The sequence below is a fragment of the Buceros rhinoceros genome, unplaced genomic scaffold (genome assembly GCF_000710305.1).
Source record: "Buceros rhinoceros silvestris isolate BGI_N320 unplaced genomic scaffold, ASM71030v1 scaffold8845, whole genome shotgun sequence".
In the NCBI taxonomy this organism is placed as follows: domain Eukaryota; kingdom Metazoa; phylum Chordata; class Aves; order Bucerotiformes; family Bucerotidae; genus Buceros; species Buceros rhinoceros.
Genome location: NW_010414537.1, coordinates 28411 through 55042, shown reverse-complemented (window position 1 = coordinate 55042; position 26632 = coordinate 28411). Strand labels below are relative to the sequence as shown.

At 39.6% G+C, this 26632-nt stretch overlaps 1 protein-coding gene across 1 annotated transcript in view; it reads right to left on the bottom strand.

The window, feature by feature from the left end:
* The window catches only part of LOC104494309 (guanine nucleotide exchange factor VAV3-like), a gene marked incomplete at its 5' end in the record, with an annotated part of 48685 nt that extends 22148 nt beyond the window's left edge, over positions 1–26537 (bottom strand). Inside the window, one exon of the mRNA XM_010137123.1 lies at positions 26421–26537. Coding sequence (XP_010135425.1) covers positions 26421–26537 — 117 coding nt within the window. The remainder of the gene's footprint in view (positions 1–26420) is intronic.
* Positions 26538–26632: the final 95 nt, after the last annotated feature.

Sequence of the window (26632 nt, the reverse complement as noted above, 5' to 3'; positions counted from 1 at the left end):
GCGGCCGCCGTCCCTCCCCGGCCAGTCCCAGCAGCTGCCCCTTGCGAGCCCATAAGCTTCCTGTATTTTTAGGAGACGGCAGCAGTCTGAAAGATCTTATTTTAAGAAAATACCTTCTGTAAGCGCACAGGTTTATACGGTAAGAGAGAACGTTATGGAGAGCAGAATACACATATATATGGTCACATACATGGAGACATTTTGCTATCAGGTATAACAACACTTGTACTCTGCCTAGCACGTTCTCTCTGTCACAAATATTTTCTCTTATTTTGAGGTCTATCAGAAGGCAAGTCTGATTTGCTAGAGAGAGAAAAAAGCTAAAATGATATCCTCTCTGAATTTCCATACTTGCAATAACAAGGCTCCCCTGAACTTCACAGAAGTTTCAGGCTGGGTCTTTGCAACTTAAAATTCGTATTAAGCTGAAGTGAAATCTCCAAAGAAGGTTTGTATCAGTAGTATCAAAGTTCAGTATAGCAATCCTATGTTCTATGAGCATTTGGGAATAACCTCTACCATTAAAATTATTTATTCTTGAAGTTCTAATTACAAGACTAACCTGACCGTAAAACAGAGTTAAAACTAGAGCTCTCAAAGGAAAGACAACAACAGGTTTACAGAGAATGACAAAGTAAACTACAGAAAAAAATCACCAACTACAGAGCTTAAGTTACAATGTCTCCAAAGTGAATCAGGTCTCATAAGCACAAGAGCAAAATTCAGAACGAACTAAGTTATACTACTCCTGTAAAAAGAACATTTTGTGTTCATTCAAGCTGCTGTGAAAATTAATGTCAGCATTCATCGGTTTTGCCTTACAGAAAAGTCAAAGAATAATGAAAACAAATAAATATGCTATAAACATAATCAAAGGTGCAGGCACATTAATTCCGCTATGAATATAAGAACCTCAATACAGTCTGGCATAACTTCTGGCAATTATGAATAGAAGTTGATTGAATAAACCATAAAATTAATTATAAATTATTTCACATTAGTCAAAAAGGAAAAAGACTCCTTTAAAAAGTCTTGCAGGGGAGTTCTGGTTTTTAGACCAGCCAAGAACCTGCCTCTGCACACCTGTGAGAATCCCAGCGCTAAGACATGAGACAGGACACCACGGGAAGTTAACTGACAATTCGATCGGTGGCAAACCAATCTGTCCTGACAGATGGGTGAACGTGGACTGGCAAAATGACAGGAAAAGAGGTTTACTGGTTATCAAAACAGAAGGAGCAAGACTGGTGAACTGAATATCACTTTGTTTCAACATGTTATTTCCCAGCACACATAAAATCTTTTTCGAACTACTCCACCCACACAATCCTTAGAGGAATTCTCACTTATCTAGCATAATCAAACCCAGGAGAAGTACGGCTTACTCTTCACAGCTAATTATGGTTGCTTTAAGATAATATTAAAAAGATCTGAAAAAAAATTATTAATTTCAGAAACGTAACTAGCAAATATTATTCCCAAAACACACTGCCAAATTACATTATGCAGCATTTTTCGTTACATTTTACAGCTATCAACTGAAGACAAACAAAAGCAAGACTTAGAAGTTAAGAGGAACAGAAAAACTTCCACTGCTCTTAGAACGGAGAAGGTCTGGCACTGCAGGAAGAGCAAACTAACAAAACTAACAAAGAGGAAGCTAACGGACAGATTTTTATCAAAAACTGAACGCTGGATAATCTGCCAAGAAGAAAACGGTAATCCTCACAACAGCTGTAGTATCTCATCAGAGACACACCTGGTTCTCTTTGAGAACCTGGTAAAGCATGGCCACACTGGCATCACGGAAAGGGAAAGGTAATGGGCAGAGATCACTATTCTTCTATTTCAAAACAAAGCCATTAAGAACTTCAGATCGTTAAACACCCCAGTGTGCATTTAAAATCAAAATACATAAATGGAAACAGACATAACTTCCACCAAACAAAAGGTAATGCCTGCCCATTGACGGCTCCTGTTAAAAGCACAGCTTAAGACAGTGCTCTGTCAAGAAACACAACAGTGTCTACTGAGAGGTGGTCTTCTTGCTGTTGTTGTTTCCTTAAAGAATTCTGAGTAAATGTCGAGAATACTTATACAAGTAAAACTACGTGCAATTACCACTTCTGGTCAACACGCTATTTTAACATCACATAGGTGTAAATGTGTTTGCTCCAACACAAAATGGGGCAAAGAAAGCTTCTCCTTCCACACGAGATTTCAGTTCTTTGGTTCTGAGCCACTGCAGAAACTCTTAAGAGTTTCCAAAATTCTAGGTCCATGGGGAAGGATGCAACTATGTACGGTCGGAGTTGTCAGGAAACCAAGCAGAGTTTCAATTTACGTTCATCAAAACAAACTAAACTCAGCAAAATGTCCAATTTTCAACAAACTGCCAAAGATAAACTTCAGGGTTTTTCAGAACAGTGCTCGTTTGAAGCCCTATACAGTCGACACGAGGGAAGTTATTATGTAGTGCAATCCTGAACTCCATAATTACAGTGTACCATACACACGAAAGCCTGTAACATTCAATTTAATGCTTTCATTGTGCTTTTTTTGACTTGCTCTCTACCTTTCCATGAAGCCTGAATCTGTTTTACCCACTGAACCCTAAATGACTGCTCAGTTCTCTTCCACAGCAAGGACTCGGGCAGATGCTCCTGTACCTCTGAGGCTAAGCTGGATCTTACCTTAAGCGCAAAAGCGGCGCTCCTTGCTTGCACGAAGCCTAGAGTAACAGGGCTTCCATGGCTGGCCCTGGTCTGCAACAAGCACGTACACAGGGCTGTGGAGCCTTTGCACACTATTGCCAGGAACAGGCAGTGAACACCAGACAGCGAGTAAAGATTCAAAATGATGTTCTGGCTAGTTACCACACACCAAAAAATAAGTGTTCATATTCCAAAATATCTTGCAAGAACTACATCCCTTCGCACTGGAGACCTCGGTAACTCCATGACTCTCCTGCAGCAAACCTGAAATGGGGAGATTTCTTTCAGGCATAAAAGCAAGCCCCTCCTGCACCTGCCTCCACGTAGCTTCTCTGCACTAACGCCACCAGACAGAGGTTAAGCAAGTCTTCAGGTGCCACATCAAAGCCACACTCACTTCAAGAAGGTGCGAACATCCAAGTTTGTTTTTCGGCATATAGCCAGTATACACAAAATATGATGTGAAATTCAAATCTACAGCCCTGCAAGAGGAAGTGCACCTCAGCCGGCACCCCGGCAAGCGCTCTGCTCCCCATTCATGTTTTGGGTGCAGCTGGCAAGAGCAACAAGGTTGCACTACACTAACTTTCTACTTCAAAAATTACTCTAACGGCAGATTTTTTTTGGCTTGGCATTTATTATTGTTTCACCTACTGTTGTAGGTCAGAGTCTCCAGTTTCTCTGAGTACTTTCATACTCGTTGCCAAAACGTTATTTTGTAATTTCCTGCAGCCATACCCTTCAGTAAAGCACATCAGATACCCCTGCGCATGTGTTCTTACAGCAGCAGTACGCTAGAGGGACTATTTCACTTGTTTCTGTAGCAGTGCCATGTCTGTTTAATATGTGCCTTTATTAAGTATTTTTGTAGGGTCACCTTTTAATCTAGTTTCTTAAAAAAAACCTTACAAATCACGCAGTTCAAGAACAGACAAAGTACATTTTAAAAGTACTTTTCCTCTTTTAGAAACAGAAATAAATCAGTTTGCAACTCATTCTCTCCCCAAACAGGCAACATTTCCTTGCTATTTACAGCTGCTGCCAGGACTAGGCCCATATTGATATTTACCCAAATTGAAAACATCAAGTGATCAACAAATGTCGATGGCAACAGTTTCGTAGTTTATGCCAATAAAACCTAAAAAGACTTACTTGTGAGTGACTGACTGCAAAGCAGTTGTTCCCATGTTTCCCTTTAAATCAGGATGTTTCTCTGAGACACAGTAAGTCTCAAAGAATTCACAAGTGTTCTGTATCAAGCCTTTTTTCAAGATCTGAGCATCTAGTTTAGTATCCGAATTTTGCTTTTTGTTTAAAGCTGAGCTTTACTCCCTGCCTTGAAGTGAATTTATGTAGCAGATACACAGAAACAGACTAGCATAACATAACACAGTTATTTGTCAATGAAAAATATTTCCAATACCAACCTACTTTTTGATATGCACATAGGTTCCTTTCCAAACAGATCATATTTTACTTGAGGAACAACAACAAAAAAAAGAACTTCAGTGATAAAGGAAAACTAATCCTTCAGAGAGCTGATAAGCTCTTTGGCTATGGTCTGTCTCTATTCCAGTCTCTGGGTTGGAAGAGTGCTATCAAGCACGCTTTACGTTCAAGAACATTTTATATCTCTAAGCACACATCTAACATGTCTTCCCGTTAAGGCTTAGCACTGCAGAGCAGCAGTGAGGAAAGGAGCCCAACTGTCCCAGGAATCATGGCAGAGAAATTCACAACCCCAAGTCAAGTTTTTTTGTAACAGGCAGAAGCCTGCCAGCACCTCTGAAAACCGGTTTGAAACCAGGTGCCAAATGCTTTTCTGCAGAGGCAGCAAGGGTGATGGGACTGCTGTAAAGGCTGGTTTTGGCAGTCATGCACGTTTCCTCTCCACACAGAGCCCCAGCTCCCAGCTGCGAGAGCAGACCTCGGAGGTGCTGCTGGGGGGAAGCCTTGCTAGTTCCGGGCAAGCAAACCTCCATACCATACATACACCGCCCTAGGGAAGACTCATCTTGGGTCCATTCTCTCCAGTGTCTCTGCATTGTCTCCTCAGATAAAGCGGCAGGAAAGTCTCCTGGGTGCTGCCTCCTCCTGTCTGTAGATAAGCTAGCTACAGGGATGCAGCCTGCTGGGACTGGGGAACCACAGCCATAAAAGGTGCAAGATTTTCTCCAAAGCCTTGTAAGGAAGAGAGGTGAGGCGGGGAGGAGGACAGTTTGGCACCAAGGCAAGCAGAGCCAGAGAGACAGAAGAATGTCATTTAAAAAAAAAAAACAAAAAACAAAAAACAAACAAACCACACATACACACACTCTGGAAGATGTAAGAAGACAGATGATGTGATGTCCAAAAGGGCAGGCTAAGGCTGGGCATGTTTTTCCCTTTTAGTAAAAGTAACACACCTGACATTAAGTTAGAAATATCCAAAACCGAAGAGTTCTATTGTTGTTTGCTTTTCACATCTCTACATCATACCAAACAACACTTCATGTCATACGTCTACATTACAGATGTAAAGCACCTACAGCATTTTTCCCTAGGACAGTCGTTGAAAGCATAAACGTCATTTCCAACAATAGCAAAGGGCGGGTTGGACTTCTCACTAACCAAACTCCTCCTCCACCCCTTCTGCACACTGAATATTTTTAACAATTTATCCCTTTTATAGGGATCACACAAAGTCCTGAACTGGACTGTTGGGATTGGCAAACATAACTGGACGGGACTGAATGCACAACTCCTAAAAAATACTTATCGGAAAAAAAAAACCCCACACAGGCAAAACCCACAACACAACATGTGCACACACACTCACACACATCCAAAAAAAAATAAAATCTTTCAAAAAAAGAGAGAAGCAAAACTGTATGCTCTCCAGGAATTCATAAAACTCAATGCCATATTATTAGGACTTCAGTGAGCAAGTCTCCAATAATCAGCATCCAATTCTGGACATAAACGTATACACATTAAACAGAAGTAGTAATTGAAATCCCTACACCACCACCACCCCCCCAGCTTCTGGTCAGTGACAGTTGCGACTCCAGAAGCATGACGAGCTCTCTGTACAGTTCTGCTCTTACAAGGAACTGAAAACTTCCAAATTTAACAGGACTGTGCTGCCTGTGCATCTCTTGTTCATCTGCCCAGACCAAGAGACTCGCCAGAGCCAGCCCAGGGGAGGGGCTGTCAGCAGAGGCTTCCCGCCTGCAGCTGGGGGGGTTGCTTCCATGAATACCTCCCATCCCTCACGGTGCCTTCAGCGGGGGTAGCTTTAAGCGTTTTGGGGATTTTTAAGACACTGCTTAGAACCTTACTTCAAGCACTGCTGTGGTACAAACCGAGCACTGGAGCACTGCAGCTCCCAGCGTGAGCCAAGCGTACTACCTGTGTAAAACATGGAGAATGAAATACCATCTTGTCTTCTCTGGTGCATTGGCTACATTTCACGTTTTGCATGGAGGGAAAAGGAATATAAAAGCATGCGCCTATGACAGTACTGCAAAATCTAGCTGCTAATAAATCATTCCCGTTCCCTTCACAATAAAATCTATAAGGATAACCTATACTTACAAGGAGCACCTTCCAACTGTATCCAGCTTTGGTCAAGTGCTTGCTTTCAGCGCTTTGTAAACACTCTTACTGATGACACCACGACTTCTTACCAGATTTTATATGGGTCATAACACTAAACAATCAAGGAAAAACCAGCTTTTTCCTGCATATTAAACAGCACATATTAATATAGTCTTTTTTTCTAAATGTAAGCAGCCATTTTAAAACCCTGAATGATCCAACACTGGGATTATTAAAGGCATTTAGACTTTGAACAATTTTGTTTTTCCCCAACAGGAATGGACATAAATCAATGCTTCGTGTTTTTCTTTTGCCACTGTTCTTTAAACAGACCTCAAAAAACTATTTTTACATTTGAAAAGAACAAGCAAATTCTCTAAACAGCAACCACCAGTGTGTACACAATGTATACGTTTTGAGTGTTCTTTACCTCAGATGTTTAAAATCAGCACAGAAATGTTTTAGAAGGAAACAAGTGCGTTTATATTCATTATTGATTGCACCTCAAATAGCGTTTTAGGTTCGCATGCTGGAGCTTAAGTGACATGTGGTTTCCTCACTCCCACTGTACTATTTCACCTTGAATATTTAAACTGATTCCTTGTCAGTTTTGATTTTAGCAAGTAAGATACTCAGAGAAGACTGCACAATGGAGATTTTCTTCCTCTTCGCTACAAGCGGAGGAAGATCTTCTCTTCCTGTCTTGAGTGAACCAGTACTGCCACACTTCTCCCTTTTCTGAATTTACTTTAATCATTGACTATATAAATTCAGCTAGAGCACGACTTTACAGACTGGTACATCAATGAAGATAAGATTGTTTATTAGGGGTAAACACACACTGTACATCCCCGTATTCTCCACAAGACAAAAAAAAAAAAAATATTGTTCCTCCTGGTGGGCAGAGCAAAAGGAAGTGAGCTGTTCTCTTTGATGCCCTTACCCTCCAGCTCACTGGCAGTGACTTACAAAAGCCCAAGCCTCACGCTCTAGAGCACTCTCGCTGTATAGAAGAGACAAGAGATTGGATCAGTCCATTGGAAAAGCATCGCTTACCTTCAACACTACAAAAAGATACACACTACACAACAAGGCATCGCTCACTCTCACTGTTTTCCACTCTTATTTTAAAAATCATCATCTCTGATACAGAACTAAAAAAAAAATTATACTTCAGAAGACATCCTGCAATGAGAATGGCAATACTATTAACTTCTAGTATAGAAACCTGATAAGAGCAGTGGTTTGGTTTTCTCCCTAATTGTCTGTTCATTAAAAAAAAAAAAAAAACACTACACTTACTGTAGTGAAAGAAAATACAAAGTTAGATTTAATTCTCATTACATTTGTTCCTAATTCTCAAGCTGGATCCTTACAGTGAAAATTAAAAAATGAATGAAACTAACTTGCTAATTTTACTTGCTACTGCTTAATTATTCTCTTGCTTTGTTCCCTTGAACATGCAGCAGCTTGCAGGTTGTATTATCTGTGTACATATCCTTCCCTTCACAAGGAGTACTGCACTCCCAAAACGCCACTGCGGAACTGCACAACCAAAGACAAGTGGGATTCCTCTCTGCTTTTTTTCAAATCTTTGTAATACATTTGTACTTAACAGTAATGAACTACAAAATACCACTACTGTGCTAGTCGGTGTCTGAGTGACATCACACCCCCCTTTGCACTGACAGAGATGCTGTCCTTATGCCGCCTGTGACAATACCAAGCCAGGCAGACCTCAGAGAGCTCACCATCTGAAAGATCACCGGAGGACAAAAAAGACAGGCAAACAAGACACTTAAGGCTAGGTCACTTAACACGACTTTTCTGAATTTTCACCTAAAATTGACATCTATTTGTGTCAATGTTTCTTCCCAAGCCAGCCACCTATTCATATCACAAAACAATGTACAAAGCACTTAAGTACAATCGAAACAGAAGTATTTGAACACAAAATAATTGCAGAATATCAAAAACCCCTCACCTCCATACAAGGCATAACATCATATTAGGTGTTATGGCCATATTATGAAAACAGAGTCAGAACCTCTATGTCCCTGGTCTGTCCCATCCCAAGTCCTTCCCCCCCACCAAATACAACACAGAGGAACATCCTAAGCACTGTGCACTCTGACATGATGCCATCTCCAGTTAAAGAAAACAATATTGGCTTTAACTCTTCCTGTCATTTGGCAGGGGGCACAGAGGGGGTGCGTATTCATGGATGCTATAATATGACTGTGGGATTTCAGCTCTATTTCTCTTACAGGGAAGATAAAAGGAAAAAAACCAACTTTAAGTAGTATTTTGAAGATGCTTTATTCTCCTGTTGTATCAATACCTGAAGATGCACAGCAGCAAACACGTCTGACACTTATCTGAGACCTGCAGCATCTGACCAACCAACCTTGTATAAGCGTTCTGGTTTTATCTTTACCGAAGATAAACCTTGTGTGGTACCAATATTTTCCCAGTAGTTTGTCAGAGGCATTATGTCTCACTTGAAAAGCAACGTTTGTGGTAAAGAGAGGTAAATGAGTTAAAATTTTCATGGGTTAACAGCCCTGGGAGGGGAAAAAAAAAAAAATCAAGTATCTAAACCTTTCTTCAGGTCAGCAACAAAATTCACAAGTTTCACCACAAGCACAGGTTAGGAGCAAACATTTTGAAGTTGTAGTCCATATCCAGGAGAAACCTAACTTGAGTTATGCCTCTACCTTCTCCATTTTTTATATCAAACTCCAAATCTAAAACAGAGATCAGTTAAAACAGACACAAGTTGATGAATGCCAAACAAAATGACTGAAACACCCTCAATACCAAATTTGAGAAGATGTTATGCATTAGTGCTTGACTGTTTCTTAAAATTGTGTTCTTCAATATATCCACTGTCTTCCTTGGCAAGCACTCATTTTACTGCTCACAGATATTTCCACCAGCAGAGAAACTCCCTTGCTGCACTCATACTAAAAATAGTAGCTTCAGGAATAAGAAAGCAGCAAAACCAGTGAAATAAAGCAATGCTTAACTGAAGTAGATGCATGAAATGTAATCTTCAGACAGCAGTGAAGTCAGAGAGTTTGGGAAGAGAGAGTCTGGGGAAAGATGAGAGGTGTCAACAGGAGAAAAATGTGAGCAAGGAAACTTCTGAAGGGGTTAGAGATGACAAAAATATCATCTCAAAAAACAGGAAACATAAGACAACTGAAACCAAACCTGAAAAGCAAATGAAATACGAAATGAGAACAAAAAGTCACATTTCCTGCAATGGTAATTTGTTTCCAAAAAACATGCTGCATGTTTTCCACAAGGAGGAACAAAAACATCGATGTATGAATCCTCTTTGTTAGCGATGTTACCACTGCCGGTTTGTTGCTGTAGCTGAGTTACCTATAGCATGCACAGTGTCGATTTTGTCAGGTATGTGGATCACCTCAGTACCAGGACAGAACTTGTTCTGAAGTTAGATTTAACTTTTGAAAAGTTTTAATTACTGCTGTTCGAGAACAACGCAACCATTAAAACCACTCTTATAAAATACTTTTTGGTATGACTCGTACTGTAGACTATGAGGAAAACCTTTTAAGACCTGCATTACAACAAATGATAACTATTTTATACCAAGATGAAGGTCTAGTTCTCAGTCCAAATTTAGTGTTACATATGTAACCAACAGGCCAGGCTACTGCAGTACAAGTTCAATTTTTCATTGGAATTTTGATTACTGACGTACTTCAGCTTCCCACCGTTTGTGACACTCTGAACACATACCACATAGCCTCCACCTTCAGAAGCCTACTACAACTTACTAACATCCCGCAGTCCAGGGAAGGACAAAGTGCTTCTGGCAGGATTCACTGCCTTGCTAGCTCAAGGCTCCCCTAGTTATGAGAAGCTTCTCAAAGGGATTTTAGCCTTAACAATTTAGTCTGCCAAGTGAACTAACATAGATCCATTTAAAGCCGTCACAAGGTCTGAGGCGCTCTGTCAGGTGGATTCTTTTCTACCAGCCAAGCAGCTTTGATATAATTGTACCAAGTCACAAGACATTGAGAATGCTGACCTTGCTTTTAACATTTTACCTAACATAAAGAAACAAATTTATAGCTGAATTCCCCTGCATACCCAAAGCTCTGCACCTGTAAACACGTAAGGAACGCAAGTTACTTTGATACCATACCTACAAGAATGTCCAAATTCACTGTGTCTGGGCAAATTGTTGTCAGCATGCACACAAACAGCAGAACAAAATCTAGTTAGTAAGTTCAGTTGAGGAGCTTCATCTACTAGCTACTATTTATTAATATTTTTCATTATGCTAGCAGACTGAAAAAGTTTAAAATAATCTCATGACTTAGCACAGAAAGCAGCTCAACTGCTATGTGAGTTTACGTTATTGTTACTTGGCAAAAGCAATATTTTCTCTCAAATGCTTATGAAAACAGGTGCCTGTAAACCAGCACCTGGATTGTCTTCAATTCCCATTTCTGGGAAACCACTTGGAAAAATAACATTTTGGATTTTCTTTAAGAGTAATGCAATAAAGCATCTTTCATGACTCCCAGAAAAATATATCTATCAAGAAAAACGTTTACTGTAACTAACTCTTATTCACTCTCCTAAATAAGACACATCTTCTCACCGTAACTAGGAACATCCATTGTGTTGCCAGCGTACAGTCCCTGTTGGCTTACTTCCACATGCTCCATCTGTTTCAGCAGTAGGCGCTGAAGACCTGTCTTTTAGCATCAGGCCGTGCCTATGTTCTCAGGCACAGGTGCTCAAATTAAGCCAGTGCATCAGATACCAAATTAGCTTCTACACAAACGAGCAAATACCATTATCTTAAGCACTCTATTTGTCCCCCCTGAACTAGGCAGAGATTTGAAACCATGCTAGCCCTGAACAGCAACACACATAAACTTGATGAGACCCTCCTGTACACCTCCTGCCTCCCACCGCTACCCAGCCACTCGCTAGCGGACAAAACAGCAGTAAGAGCAGCACCGAGAACAGCAGGCAGCCCTTGCTAGCAGGAGCTGCTGCCGCAGAACACACACCAGCAGCACGAGAGAATAAAGCCAGGGTCTCCTTCCCATTGTACCTTGAGGGTCTGAAGAGCCAAGCTGTGTGTGGCCTTCTCCATGGAAAGGGAGAAGGTAAGTAGCCTTGCAGCCTGGTTTCACACCAGTTCCGTACTCACAAAAGCTGGAACATCATTATCAATGTTTCAGATTGTTCTCCGCTTTATGTGCCCTGTTTCCTTTATATGCCTCAGACAGCTCAGACTGGCAGCACTACATGGAGTCTCTGCTTCTGTAAACACACACAAGCAGAAACGCACCATGAAAATGTGAACACTCCGCAGAGTGCGCTACACTTGCCTGCCTCGTACTGCCCTCTCCATTCAGCCCGGAGCGGTGCACTGGCAGAAGACTCAATTGCTAATTCTTTGTAGCATTTTCTCTGGAAAGATCTTGGTCAGCTTTTAGAGTTCATAAATGGGGCTTCTAACAAGTGTCATCACTCGGGTACTTTTTATTGCTGTATTTTCTATGACTCAAGCCCTGTTTCCTGTATTCGAACACCAGTACTTTTCACAGTCACATTTGTGAGTACAGATTTGATTAGATGCAGAAAGCTGAACCCTCCTCTCAGATTCAATGCTCTTGAATTCAGTTTTAAATGAGGAATCAGTTACTCCATCTTGGAGCTTGACAAATGAACTCCGAGAAACTCAGGAAAAGTAAATCTGGTGTAAGTCCAAATTTCTGACCTTACGACATCACAGCAGTTCCTATCTGCATGCATTAATATTTGTTATAGACACCAGTGCTGAACGATCTCTCCTAAACCCTCCTCTGCCGCATCCCAAATTGACTATTTTTTAATGTCAACTCTTTTTAAAACTGACAGGTAAACATGGTTCTAAGAAAACCCTACAGCTCAGAGTTAAAACATCCTCTTGAGTCAATTCCAGATCAATGAAAACATATGAGTTTTAAACCTTTAAAATAATTTTCTCAAAAAATTTGTGTCAAAACTGTAAGTTCCTTCTTTGCAGCTTTGCTTCAAGACTTTCAAGATTGGGTTCTTCTTCCGGTTTAGACAGTGGAAGTAAAGCTTTATCAGAACATCAGTGCTAAGAATTCTTTTTCCTTTCCAGAGGATTGATGGTGCCAGATAACACTGAAGACTGGTCTCACTGCGCTATTCCACATGTAAAAATATGCTCCAAATGAGATGCAAGAGGAAGCAAACACATGAAAATTTCTTTTTTACATGACCAAATGAAGGAAGACACCCTCATATTCAAGTTCTAACAAACGTATAAGAGGAAAAGAATCTGAATTGCAGGATGTCTGATAGAGCTATAGTTCTCTTGCAAGCAGTTGCATACTCATCTGGTAGGCAGAAAGTTTTGAAGATATGTTTAAATAAGCACAGGAATAACAGGACTGGTCTCCTGGTGAAAAACAAGACAAAAATGAAACTGCAGAAACAAACCTGAAATGCAGAAATGGAAAGATCCAAGAAGCACTGTAGGGATGGGGGCGTACACCAGACCACAAAGCAAAGTGATGGGAGGAGCAAAGAATGAAGGCAGTGAAGGAGACGAGGCAATGATGAAGAGCGACTAACAGTAACTAACCAGGAAAAAGCTACCAAGTTTAACCGTGAGGTGACAAGAGCATAACTAATCAGCAATGGTCATACAGGTTATGTTCCTCTAGGTACAAGGCTAGGGCAAGGGAGAACACAGGCCAGCAGCAAAAGCCCAGCGTGGAGGAAGGAACCTGACAGCTCTGCAGGCCAGAGTCCACCAGCAGCAGTCAGGGCAGTCTGCTCTCTCTGCTCCTCCACTTCACCACCTTCAGGTATCTCATCCCTCATCGCTCTTCCTTCTCAGCCCAACATAGACCAATAAAACATTGACTATTTTACTTCAAAACCAACTAATTTTAAGAAATCCCAGAGAAACTATAAACTGGACAGCATGAAAGCATTTTATCCCATACATGTGCCGCACATCTGAACTCGTTCCATGGGGGAGACTGGGCTCCTACTTGGTGTGATTCTTGCTTTGGTAATGTGAACTTTCTAAGTAACATCTTTTTCTAGTGTTTAGGAGACTGTTCAAAACACAGGTGAACTACTCACTTCCACGAGGGAAACAGGCATAAGACAATATCCAAAAAACTCTGGAGTTTGAATAGAAACGTTCTCATGCTCTCCCATTTCACTCCACATCCAGCATCAGCATGCTTAGCACTTCCAAACTGATGGTTACTCTAATGAATAATACATACGAAGGCAAAATTTAAAAATCAGTCTGGTTGTGGCTCCTACAGATTCCAAATTTATGCCACCTACCTGCGGGCAGCAAACCTCCATCAAAAACCAAATAAATGTGAATTACCCTGTAAAAAATCCAAGTGCGTGTTACACTTAAGTTCCTGGGTTTTGAGCTCTTTCACTAAGTTTTGGATTATATTATCTAATGTTTGCTAGATATAGGAAAATTACTTTGTCTTTCCTATGTTCTGAAAAAAATAAATTCATATTCCATTTTATTCAATTTTATAAAGGAAAATGTCCATAGAAAGTGATACGATATTGGGATTTTTATTTAAAATCAGATGCCCCATCTAGAATCCACTTCTCCAATCACAAACTACACGCCAAAGGATGTTCATAACATAATGTAAATGAAAAATATTTCCCCTAATTTAAAGCAACTTTCACTAATTTGGCCAGGAAAAGCTTGTTTGTTTGCTAATTCAGGTACAATCATACTTTAAACAAACATTTTTTGGCCACAAAACATGCAACTGAGAAAAACCATCTTTATCCAGTTTACATCCAGCCTCCAAGTTAGCACATCCAAAAATGTAGACCGCACCACTTTGAAAATTTCCAATCAGGTGGTTTAAGAACTTTCATTAACTTCACTGACTCATAACAAAGCTTGTTTCCAACACCCAGATTGGTCCCCACAGGTCACACAGACTTTGTCCATCCACTAGGTAAATACTCGGGTTGTCTAACCTTTCTTTCAGCTAGCTGAAAAACTTTAACGGAGGTCCTCCCCCTCCTCAAATTGAAACACATTAAAACTCAGTCTCAAATGAAAGCCAGACTATGTCACTCATCAATATACAGTATACTAAAACAAGCTGTAAGAGAGGCTGCCACACACACAAATGCTTAAATCTCAAAAGACATACATATATTGTACTTTTCAAATAAACCAGTGGTGACCAAGAGATAAGATAAAATCATGAGAAAGCGCAACAGCCAAGTAAATCTCACAAGCAAAAGAAAGTGATCTCAAGAGAAACGTGCACAGCTGTTCCTGGGTGGCTCTTTGTTTCAAACAACTATGAAATTTCCTATTCATTGCCAATCCAAGTGAGGAAAGCGTTTAGAAGAAAACTTGCAGGTAAAAAAAAAAATTGAGAAATTTGGTCTCACTCCTTGATCCTCTGCTTTTGAAGGGTCAGCTTCCAAGTTTTTGAGAATTATTGTACAGAATCATTTCACTACATGCAAACTACAGCCTCTTATCAGGACTTTGATAGCAATAATATAGATAACAACAAGTAGAGCCAACTGTTTAGACAGCAGCTGCCACAAGCTTGGCGTTGTTTCCTTTCCTAATGCCATGTTTCATTCTGTAAATCTGCGTAGCACTGGGTGATGTCACCTCCTAGTCACCTCCCCAAACCCAGAAGCAACTCCCAAGGTTTATTCAGATACATCAGTCAGACTGCATAAAGCTACTGCTATGCCTCATACCACTCAGAAAGATGATTCTCTTTTTACCTAGCATCAGGAGGACAAAGCTGCATCATGTACTACAGAGTCACTGTGAAACCAAGAGCACCTCTGCTTGACCCTTCAAACTGCACTGTGAGTTTTGGACACCAGCCTACCCCAGGGAAGGCTGAATGAGAAAATGTGGAAACCTCCCCACCCCACCAGAGACCTACATTCAATTTTTCGCTCTACTCTCCTGCAAGGGCTCAGCCAGTAAATCCTCCCTCAAGTCATCTACATATTTTGTAAAAACTGGATTACCTAGTGCAGTGAGTTATCAGCTAGTACCACTAGCCACTGCAGGAAACACACGCGTTTGCACAATGACACCGATATATTTTTGCCCAAATCAGTTCTACTTTAGAAACACTTTAAACGTTTCAGCATCTTAAAGTTGATGTTGGGGAATGAAATATATTTATAAGAACTAGCCTTCAAGTGGTTTTCTTAATTAATTAATTCTTTTCTTAAGTAATTAAGTAATTCTTCCAAGTGTCCTTTACAGGTTCACAGAACAAAATGGTTTTCCATTGAAGATATATTCAGAGCTATAGGTAACTCTAATTTGGGAGTTTCATTTAATTAAGGTCAAAATTTGCATATAAAATATGCTCAGAACGGCACCTTCCAAAAATTCAAACTGCATACTTTCAGCTTCTTCAGCACCACACTGCATTGTGCAGTGTACTTGTGTTGCTACTTCATCTCAAAGGCTCTTCGCAGGCAAGTCTTGAGACCTGTGCTGGCACGTTACAGTTTTAAACTGTAGCTGGGTGGAATCTAAGAACCGATTTACTTGTAGAGGTTAGCAGTAGCTGAAGTGTGTCATTGAATTTCACTTTGGCCAATCATTTTATTTGACAAGACTTTTAATTTCTTCCGTAATATGACTTTCTACTTAGCAACTGTCATTGTTCACAACTGGTTTTGAACACGTTCAAGTTTATCATCTAGTACATTCATCATAAAATTTTACACGAATAGTTTAATTGTTGAATAGTTATTTTGAAAATCAGCTTTCAACCACCCAAGTTTCATCTTTGAAATTTCATTAAGAAAGCCATGAAAATGCAAACAATCTGTTTAACAGAACTTTTCCAAATAAATCTCATCTCGTGCTTCGCAGTTAAAAACATCTAAGATCCCAAACCTAAGAACCAGCATTTCTGCTGTAACACGTTTTCACCAAAAAGAAAAAGACATGTCCCTAAATACACTCAATGTTCGCACAGAAAGGTGCAACATATTTCCCATCAAGACAGTCTTCATGATCACCTACAAATGATGTAAGCTTTTCAATTTATTTTTTTTTTATTTAACCATGTCAGAATACACTCTTCTGGCTTATTTTTCCATTCCCATACTATTTCAAGTATCCATCCCTTTCAAAGGCATGCATAGATGTGCATCCGACGCTTATTCATAACACAGCCAGTGTGTCAGAATGACAAGCAGCAGAATCCAACTCTTTATTAGCAAACACCTCTCCAGCCCTGTCACCAACATGTTAAGTAGAAGTCCTCTAACACATTCTGTAAACATTTCTCATTAACTCATATCCATTTTCCTTTTGATGAAATACTCAAACGTGGTTTCCTGCTGCAAACCATTTACTGCAGGTTTCATTTTCTATTGAAACTGGACAGAAAAAGCAGTGAATGAAATTACAACCAAAGTAACTACCAGAGCATTCTTCAGGCTAAACAAACCCTCAATTTTTAAATACTTAAAGAAACAAGCAACAACTACTGTCTTAGAAAATACGTTAGTATTTGGGACTTTTCACTTGAGATCACTTCTGCTTTTTTACACAGGAGAAGTACCAACTGTAAAGAGCGGACAGGTGGTCTGCCCCCTCGCCTGCACGAAGCGGGGAACTCCACAGACTGAGCAACAACAGCACGGTCTGCCTTTCCACAGGCATACTAGCATCTCCCAGGTTTGGTCCCACAATGTCACTAGCAGCTTGTCTTGGAGAATGCTCACACAGCCCTGACCAACTCCTCACAGGAAATCCAACACTGCGTAAGAGACAGTTTAAGCAACCATCTCCAAGGCTGCAATTTGTGCCTCTCTGGTAGAGTTCAAGAGTGGCCCAAATCTCTCTGGTGGAGGTTTAGCACAGACACCCTTCAATAATGTTTTAAACACATTGTGTGTGTGCATGTCTGTATATATATACACACCATATATACATATATAATCATACATATATAACCATACAGGATTAGGAGACATATTTCAGCAAAAGTGAAGTTTAACTACTTCAAATCATTCCAAGGAAAAAATAGGAAGAAAAACCCCGAATTTCATAATTACACTTTAACTTTTTTTATATTGGAATGGAGCAAAGAAAGTCACCAAATCTATTGTTTTAAAACAATCCTTAGATACTGTATCAAGTTAATTTAATTGCTGTTGTCATCATTAATACACACAACAAAAAGATACTTGGCAAGCAACATAAGGACTGACAACTATTTCAAGGTGCTCACTTCTTAATATCCTTTTTGTTTTTCTGCTTCTTTGCCTCATTTTTTTTTAATCAAGATGCACCAGCTAAGATTCACAGTGAGCTGCAGGAAACAATAAGAAAAACAAATAATAGTGCAAAAGTGCATCCTAGGTAATTCATAGTGTTGCTTGCGGCAGTCTCTTGCTCAGACAAAAGGCCAGACAAGAGGAGCAACACTGAAAATTAGGAAGAATACAGCTTACCAGTATCATCGTAATGAAACTCAGTTTGTTGTAATTCTTCAAGGACAGACCAGTAAGAAATGGAATGTTTTGCTACGTAGATTCTACACAAAACCACTTCCTATTTTAAACACGGTGCCCACTTCAGTATTACTTTTGAATAAGCATCCTACTCTATATTTCACCACAGACTTTTTTTTAAATCAAAGATCTCTCAGATTCTTTTCTATACCCTTTATTAAAATCTCAAGGAGACAAGAAGAACTGAAGTATGTCAAATGGCTTGATTCAGAGAGATCCAAAACTAGAAAAAATGTAGCAGGAAAAAAAGAGGTAGACATGAGTAAAACCAGGAAGGAGTATAAAGGCCCAACAACCACAAATGATAAACCACGTATTAAAGAGCTGAATGAATACTTTTACAGTAAACTCAGCATCAACAAACAAATCATGAAGATACATTCCTTAAACCCAGAGGTATGTGGTGGGATATGTGTTTTTCAACAAGACATAATGGTTTTAAAACAAAAGAGGGGAGATTTAGACTAGATATAAGGATGAAATTTTTTTTTTTTTTTTTTTAAACACACAATGAAGACTGTGAAACACTGGAACAGTTGCCCAGAGAGATGGTAGCTGCTCCATCCCCACACACATTCAAGGCCAGGCTGGACATGGCTCTGGACAATCTGATCTAGTTGAAGATGTCCCTGCTCATTGCAGGGGGGTTGGACTAGATAACAATGGAAGGTCCCTTCCAACCCAAACTATCCTATGATTCTGAAGTGCATCAACACTAAAGCACCTTGTACAGCCTGCTGTCCCCATTACCTAAAATTCTGGAGACACTGGACTATTTCAATATGGCAGACAAGTACACAGGCTGTCCTTGACCTGCTTAAATTTAAATACAATAACCAAAGTTGTATTGTCACTTCATCTCGTACCATCTTAACAGCAAGAGAGGCTACTACTTCAGATACAAGAGTAGCCAAGTGTTCAAAACAACCCACCCAAGCCTGTAAAATGACTATACTTGAGTCCACGTGGCTTAATGAAACATTAGATTTCAATATGACTATTACAAGTAGACAGAAAATGTCGTCTAAACCACTCTTTAAATTCTCTCCCTAGAAATATTAATACAAATTCTAAACAAAGAGTAGACGAAGCAAAGCCTGAGCATGACTTGCACAAGTCTTTTCTTACAGTGTAAAAAAAGGATGTGCAGTCAACCATGTCAGAATACACCATTACGGAAAATTAGTATATAAATGAAGAATACAGATTTAGATCTGAAATGGAGGGCACACTCTCGTAAAACAAGCCCTGAACCTGGTGCAAAGTCTGGTCTGAGACTGTCATGAGTAAAAATTAATTAAAATAGGGAAACAACCAGGTAGTTTGCATAGGAATAAATGTTAATAGTAATATTAATTGTTGCCACAGATGTTAATATTACTTTGCTATAAGCTTTACAGCTCGTAAGTCTATGGATCAGATTAAGTCTTCCCTACCTAGGCTGTGGGAAATTAGGTAGGAAACTAGAACAATCTACTGCACTGGGTCTACCCAATTGCTGGCTAGGGAATTAAAAGGCTGATGTGCAATGAAAAGTCTTTCCCAAAGCTGAGACCATGCAGTGACACCAAGTTATTTTTCTCTCCTCCATCACTCCCAAAATATAAAATGGAATTAATGGGAACAAAACAGGAGGAAAAAAAACCAAAATCCACACAACAGGAAATCTCCTTCATTACACCGTCATATTTTTTACTCCAAATCTAACACCTACAAGCAGACGTGAAGAATATCAACAGAAAGGAAGTGTCCCCCAACTCAAAAGAGGCAGATGATCATTGAGTAAAAACTGTAAATCCTGCTTCAGTCTCTGACTTGAATAATTTATTTGCAGCACTGATGACAATAGAAGTACATTGGTCTAAAAATGAAGGACCAAGCCAGTGTAAGTTCAGCGGGAAAACCAGCCTTGGATCTTAACAAGATGTGAAATTCAAACACAATTTGCAACAGGCTTTTTAGGCTGATGTCAAGCCCATTTCATGTGGTAACTGGAAATCTCAGAATGACCACGAGGCCTAGCTATCACCAATAGCTATATCCTGTTTGTTTCTAGAGACATTATAATTTTATGCCTACGTTCTTTGAATCTCAAAATCCCAGAGCAGACAGAGAGAACAACAAGCAGAGAACTCAAGTAGCAAGAAGTAGACTCTAGGTCCAAGTGGGAGATGTATTATTTCAGAAATTAACTACACTGTAAGCACGAGAAAGCATGGAACAGCTTCTACAAATTCTACTTCTCTTCCCTCACCCTCACCACACACCCTACCCCACCCCTTCCATCTATCCAACTTACTAACAGAAAACTGTTGTGCTTTTCCTTTTTCGAAGCCTCCAGGGCTTTGCAAAAGCAGGAAAAGAAATAAACAAAAAAATGTATTTCCTACCCTTGTTAGAGGGTGAACAATTTCACTATCACAGAAAAAAGATACACACAAAACTCTTCAAAGTTCACGTGGACTTTAACTGCGAGTCATTCCTTTATGACCTTCTGTCTCTATCTATAGTTAAGCTATTATTTATACTCAAGCTCAAAGTATCCTCTCCTTCCACCCCAAAGAGAAATGCATGCTACCAGCTAGGAATCCAGCGCTTCCAGGATAGATGAATCAGATACACCTAGTATTTGGACAAGATCATCTTATCAAAGAAAGGCACTCAGAAACTCAGTTTTCTTCTCTCCTATTAACAGTTTCTCATTAACCTTGGCCTTCCAAACCTGGTCACATTTGCTGAACAACTGAACAGAAGCCTGCATTATATAACAACTCAAAGTCTTCTGACACTCCCAAAGTATCCTGGGCACTCCCTGGATGAGAGTTTTTCAGTAATGATCAAACACTTGCAGTATGTTCAAGACTTTGTGTTTTGGTCAGAAAAGAAGACTGTCATTACCATTTTCATCAACTGGAAGGAAACATTATAAATTGAAAAGTTCTGACAAACCTTTAAGAAATTCATGAAGATACATTTGAAAGATCGGTGTGATAGCCCACTAGTATTCTTCCACAAGAATACTGAGGACCATAATCCTGAAATATTCAGGCCTAAATATATAAGTTTATGCAGAAGCTATAAACTCCGGTGAATGGTTTTAGATTTATTGAAGTTATGTGCCTAGCAATTTGTACAGACTCTTTGGTGATGATCACTGTGGCAAATTATTACAGAGAAGTACACTACATTTATCTAGTGTTTGTAATGATATCCACTAACACCATGGCAATCTAGCTTGAGAAATTTTGAAGGACTTTTCAATAAGGTGGTTGTTGAGATATACCATTACTCACTCCACTCGTTCACCCACCTCATCACTTTGCCCAAAACTACGATTTACGGTCTTTGGGGCCAGAAGTCAGGTTTTGTTATGATTTAAGGAAGGCTTTTAAGAGGCTACTGAGTGCTTGACCTGTATGTAAATCTACACAAACAGAAATAGCACATAACCAATAAGGTCTTCCACATCTGCGCAGCATTTCAGCACTTTTGCAACAAAGGTTTTCTTGCGCATTTTGTCCAAAGCACTTCCACAGAGGAGGAAGCTGAAACCTGTCCATATCTTCTGTTTCTTCATTCTCCCACACTGACAAGCACACCCTGAAGAAGTTCAGGCACAATTCATCACAAACTAGTCCATCTCTACTGAAACACTTGAATATGTTCAAATGCTACTCCAAAAAGCAACTGTACAGCTAGTTTCTTGAGCAAACCACTAAGCATTTTTCTTTTAATTCTACCACTAAAAGAGCTCAGAGAATAAAGATATAGAGCTCTGTTTTTAATGATAGTCTTGGTTTTATCAGTTTATTTCTCTTTCTCCATTTTAATACCTTTGCAAAAACATGTCATAATGTCTTGGCATGTTCCCCAATGTTCCGCAGTTTTAACTTGGCTTTACTAGTGAAGGTGCTCATATTTTGCTCTATTACCCCACTCATTAAATTCAACAAAAAAATATGAAACAACTGAGGTTAATCTTAACTGCTCCAGTTTTATCAAAGATTTCCTAAACATTTGTCCTCCTCTCTCTTCCTGGAAAGGTACGTATCTTTTTTTAATAACTGCAGCTCTTTGTTGTGTTGATTTTAGTGCGTGTATCTCACACACATCTGCCTGATCTTCCTGGAATCTGTTAAACCTGAGGGAATACTAACACACCATGACCTCAACTTCAGCGTGACTTTCTGCTGCATCATAGCCCGGATTTCCTTTGCACTAGAAGCGTCGCTAAAATGATCAAACTACCTGACCTTAGTATACACACTCGGTATTTTCACGCCAGCTTCTTGCTTTTACATAAACTAGCCTTTTAAGTGTCACTGGAGAGTTAGTCACAATAGACATGACGTTCAATGCTTTTAAACAATTAGGTACTTGCTTGATTGGTAGCAATTGATATTCGATCTCCTTGCGTGGGTGTTTGTTTGGGGGGGGTGGTTTTTTTGTTTTTTTAAATCATGATTGAATATTTTGTTATTTCTAGACATCTATTGCAGGATCCCTACTGGGGGGTCCATGGATATGTTTGCACTAGATCAGTTATATCATAAAAAACACTCTGTGCTCAGTTATCCATTGCTTAGAATATTTGAAAGCAGAGCATGCAAAGTTCTTTTTCTGTCAGTATCTGGACACCATTTCCCCCCACAGGACCTCAAACACAGCTCTGAGGCCAGGGAGCATCTATTGACATCGATAGGTGCTGGAACTAACCCTTGAATTCCCATTTCTGCAACACATTCCTTGCAAACTTCCTTCAGACAACAGGGATAACAACAGCCTGTTGCAGCACACCGAAGAGCAAAGACTGCTGTTCCGGGAACGTGCAGGGCTCACAGAGCTGACAGAACAAGTACCAACGTTATTTGTTGATTCTGGCACACAGGTAGAAAGGAAGAACCTGACAACCCTGCGGTAGTGAAAAATGACTCTCCAGCATGGAATCTGTAACGAAAACACCGTCTGGCACCCCACGTGCGTGGGTGGGCATTCCAAGCTCCCTCAGGAACTTAATGCGGCAACAATGAAATTACTGATAGAAAGGTGAGTGGGAATGGGTGAATGCTGTAGAACTCAAGGAAAAGAAGTTCTGTGTAGTTTTAGAAAGCTTGATTTAAGAACCTTCCTGTTTCTGTGCAATGTAGCCCTTTTTCTTCTTTTCAAGCACAGACTAAAAATAAGGAAATCCATGCTATTATACTTGAAACAGAAGAAAGCCCTCATCTTGTAACAGCTGAGAGCAATATTCATACAGAATGTACACATTCAGAACATACTCATGGGGTTACCTTCTTTCCTGCTTCTTTACCTATTCCCTAACTATTTATACGTTGCTACTTCAGCTTCACCTCTGATTCCCATCAACATCACTTACAGGCTTTTCCTCTAATCACCGAGAGATCAAAGAATCTCTGCAGAGCAGACCACAAAGTTCAAGCCAAATTTTTCAAGCAGCTCAAAACAGCTCATTTACCTCTAGTTATTAAATGCAAGTTTCACCATTACATCAAACATTTTTTAACCAGTATTTCACAAGGCTGTTAAAAGCCTGATGAGTATATAGGCAGTGTACAGCTGCTACTCCTACCATGCACGGGGGGTTGCTGCCATTTTCTTTAAAGAGTTGAAAAACATATTTCAAACAAATGACAGTTTCAATCACCGGGTCTCTTGTCTGATTTTTCCCTGCAATCTTATTTCCTTGAAGGCACATTGTTCATTTACAGTTGACACTTTTCTCCTGTCCCCTCTCCTAGCATGCTTAAGTAGTCACTGAAACCTGTCATATTAAGTAGATTATTCCACTGTAAGACAACAACTTCAGTAACCATTTCTTTTTCAATTCAATTCAAGCATTTGAAAGTACTAGATATATAAGGCTTATGGAGTCACCTCAAATACTGTTTATTTACATCTCACCACTAAAAATTACTTGCCAAGTTCTGCCATCAAGACAGCTTCCAGTACATTCAAACACGTTAAGAGGCTGTAGATACTGCACACACTCATCAGCTGTTTGGAAAACAGAGGGTTTCTAAACCATGTTACCCTTTTTCTTTGTGCTTGTAATCATTTTAAGATCATTCATATTTTGTACATGCTTAGGGAGAGCAGTTCAAAGAATTCTTTTAGAAACAGCAGAATACTCGGTTACAGGGGCAGGAAAGATCTGCAGTGCTGGGGGTTTTTTGCCTTTTGCATATATACAACTTCACTTTGAGAAGGCTGGAGATTTAGGACTACATTGGAGTTGTTATTAATAGGAAGAAGGTAACGAAGGGGAAAGTTGAGAAGAAAAGAACTTGAAAAGATACACTTTCTTATTCTCATCGCTGCCACTAGCAATCGGAATCTCCAAAGCAATAAGTACATTATCAGACACGCAACTGAAATCCCATGCCACTTCAGATCTCAGCTAACTATACCAACAATACACTTAAAACTACAGAAAAAACCCAGCATAAGGCTAGATATACATTTTAATACAGCAGTAATTTTCCCCTCCGCTTAATGGCCTCGAGTTCACCAGCTGCTTTAGGAAGCTGACTACACGCCCCATGGCAGAGGCTGGTCAAATACACAGATCAGCCTAAACACAGCGCACTGCAACCTTCCACGCAACGGGAACACCTGAACAGCAGAGCCTCGATACACCTAAAAGTGTGCCCAACACAGCTACTGTGAGGACTGCACAGGCTTGTTCGGTTTAGCATCTCCACCCCTGCACGAGCAGTTGTTTCCAAGCGCATCGCTGGCCTCACGCAGGAATCCCACGCACCAGCGCCTTGCCAGTGTGCCACGGCGTTCTCACCTGGTAGCTTTCCAAGAAAGGTGACAAAGGCCACTAAAGGCCGAGACGAGAGAAACCACTGCTTGTAAGCACTATCGCCATTGCTAATAATTAGGCTATTTGTGTTATATTGTGGCAACAAACAACGGTAAAAAAATCCATATCTCTGCATCCAATTTTACCTTGAGAAGAGAAACACAATAATAAATATCATAGCTGGAAGGCAGTAATTTTTTTTAAACCAACTATTCCACTGACATAAAACTGTATTCTAAAATAAATTCTGTTAAAAGGACAATTAAAGAGTGCCAGAAACTTATTTCTTGGGTTAAATTAAGTCTTAATTCAGAACTTGTTTAGTGGGTATTCAGTGACGCAGCAGTAAGTTTGCACTGCAAAATATTTCTTCAAAACAGATTGTATTAAAAACCAAGCTGGCTTATGTTTATGTGCCATGTGAAAATCTTAGCAATGAGAACGTGAAATATTTTTTAAATTCTGTGCAGTAGGCATAGGTATCAAAGATATGAAGCAAGCATTGAGATACCCAACTTACTAAACAGCTTAAATAAGACATTGCTAGTGCACCAAAAAAGCAGAAACCAACAATTGTAATTCCTCTGCTACCTGCACAATCAAAAGAACCCTCATTTTTAATAAGCAATACACTGAATTTGTAAAAAACCCACATTTTAACACGTTTTGTCCTAAAAATGATTTGAGGACAAAAGATGTTCAGCACAACTAAAGACCAAGTGGAATTACCAGATTTATTTAACTTTATACTCAAAGGACTTAAAACCAGACAAAAGATTCAGAAAGATAATTAGATATTTTGGTTAACAGTAATCACTGAACCATTTCAAACAGTCATACCGTAGCCTTGATTCACACTTGCACTCTTAAATCATCTTTACCTCTATGTCTACTTACAAAAAAAGCAGTACATAAAAATTGGGTGGTAAAATTATGATCTCTTTAAAAAGGAATAATGCTAGAAATATACTAAATTTGAATAAATAACTATTTTTGGTGCTACTTCAAGTTTTTCCTGTGAAATTAGGGTAATGATACCTATGACTCAAAAGCAGAAACCAAAGTTAAACTGAACATATGCTGGCAATGACAGATCAAAAAGATATGTAGGAGGTGGTGAACAACAGCCTGGAAAAACCTTTACATAGACTAACTAATCACAGGCTTACAGAATATACTTCAGGCTGTGTGAATTAGAATAGTCGCGTTAACCCACCATAGCTCCGTCTGAGCTTTACAGCAGGATGGAAAAACCAACAGACTGCAGAACTGATCATCAAAAACATTTTCAAGGGCAGATATACGGGTGAATCTTGAGCATTTGAAACTAAAGAAACATGCTCTGTGCTGCGTGGTCTTACGATGGCCATGGGATTCTGATTCCACAGTCAAAACTGATTTCACCAGACAGCACTAGCCCAGAGTTTGCCATCTTCACACATTTCGCTTAACTTAAGCTCAGCATCTTTCAATCCGGCTTCTTATCTATGCTTTTCACGTATTCGGAACTTTCGTACCAGGGAGTTCTCTCTGCCCTTTATCAGCCACTCCATGTAAGTCTAATTCCTCCCCATTGTTTTTTTTTTACTAATGAATGCTCATCCATGAGTCACAACTTCTACACCACATCTACCATGAAAACCCATATGCAAACAGCAGAACAGAGGTGTTACTCAGGATATAATCATAAGTATTCTTACCTTTCCAAAATCTCTCACGTCAAACAAATCGAATGCTTCAAAAAGTTCACTTTTCTTCATCCCAAATGTTTCACAACATGCCGAAAGAAAAGTCCTTATATTCTTCAGGCAAAGAAACTATAGGGAAAAAACAAAAGTACTAAGCATCAAGTGTGTCAGTTAGGAACTCATCTGCTTACTTTGGTCACATACATTACAAACTTCACCAAAAC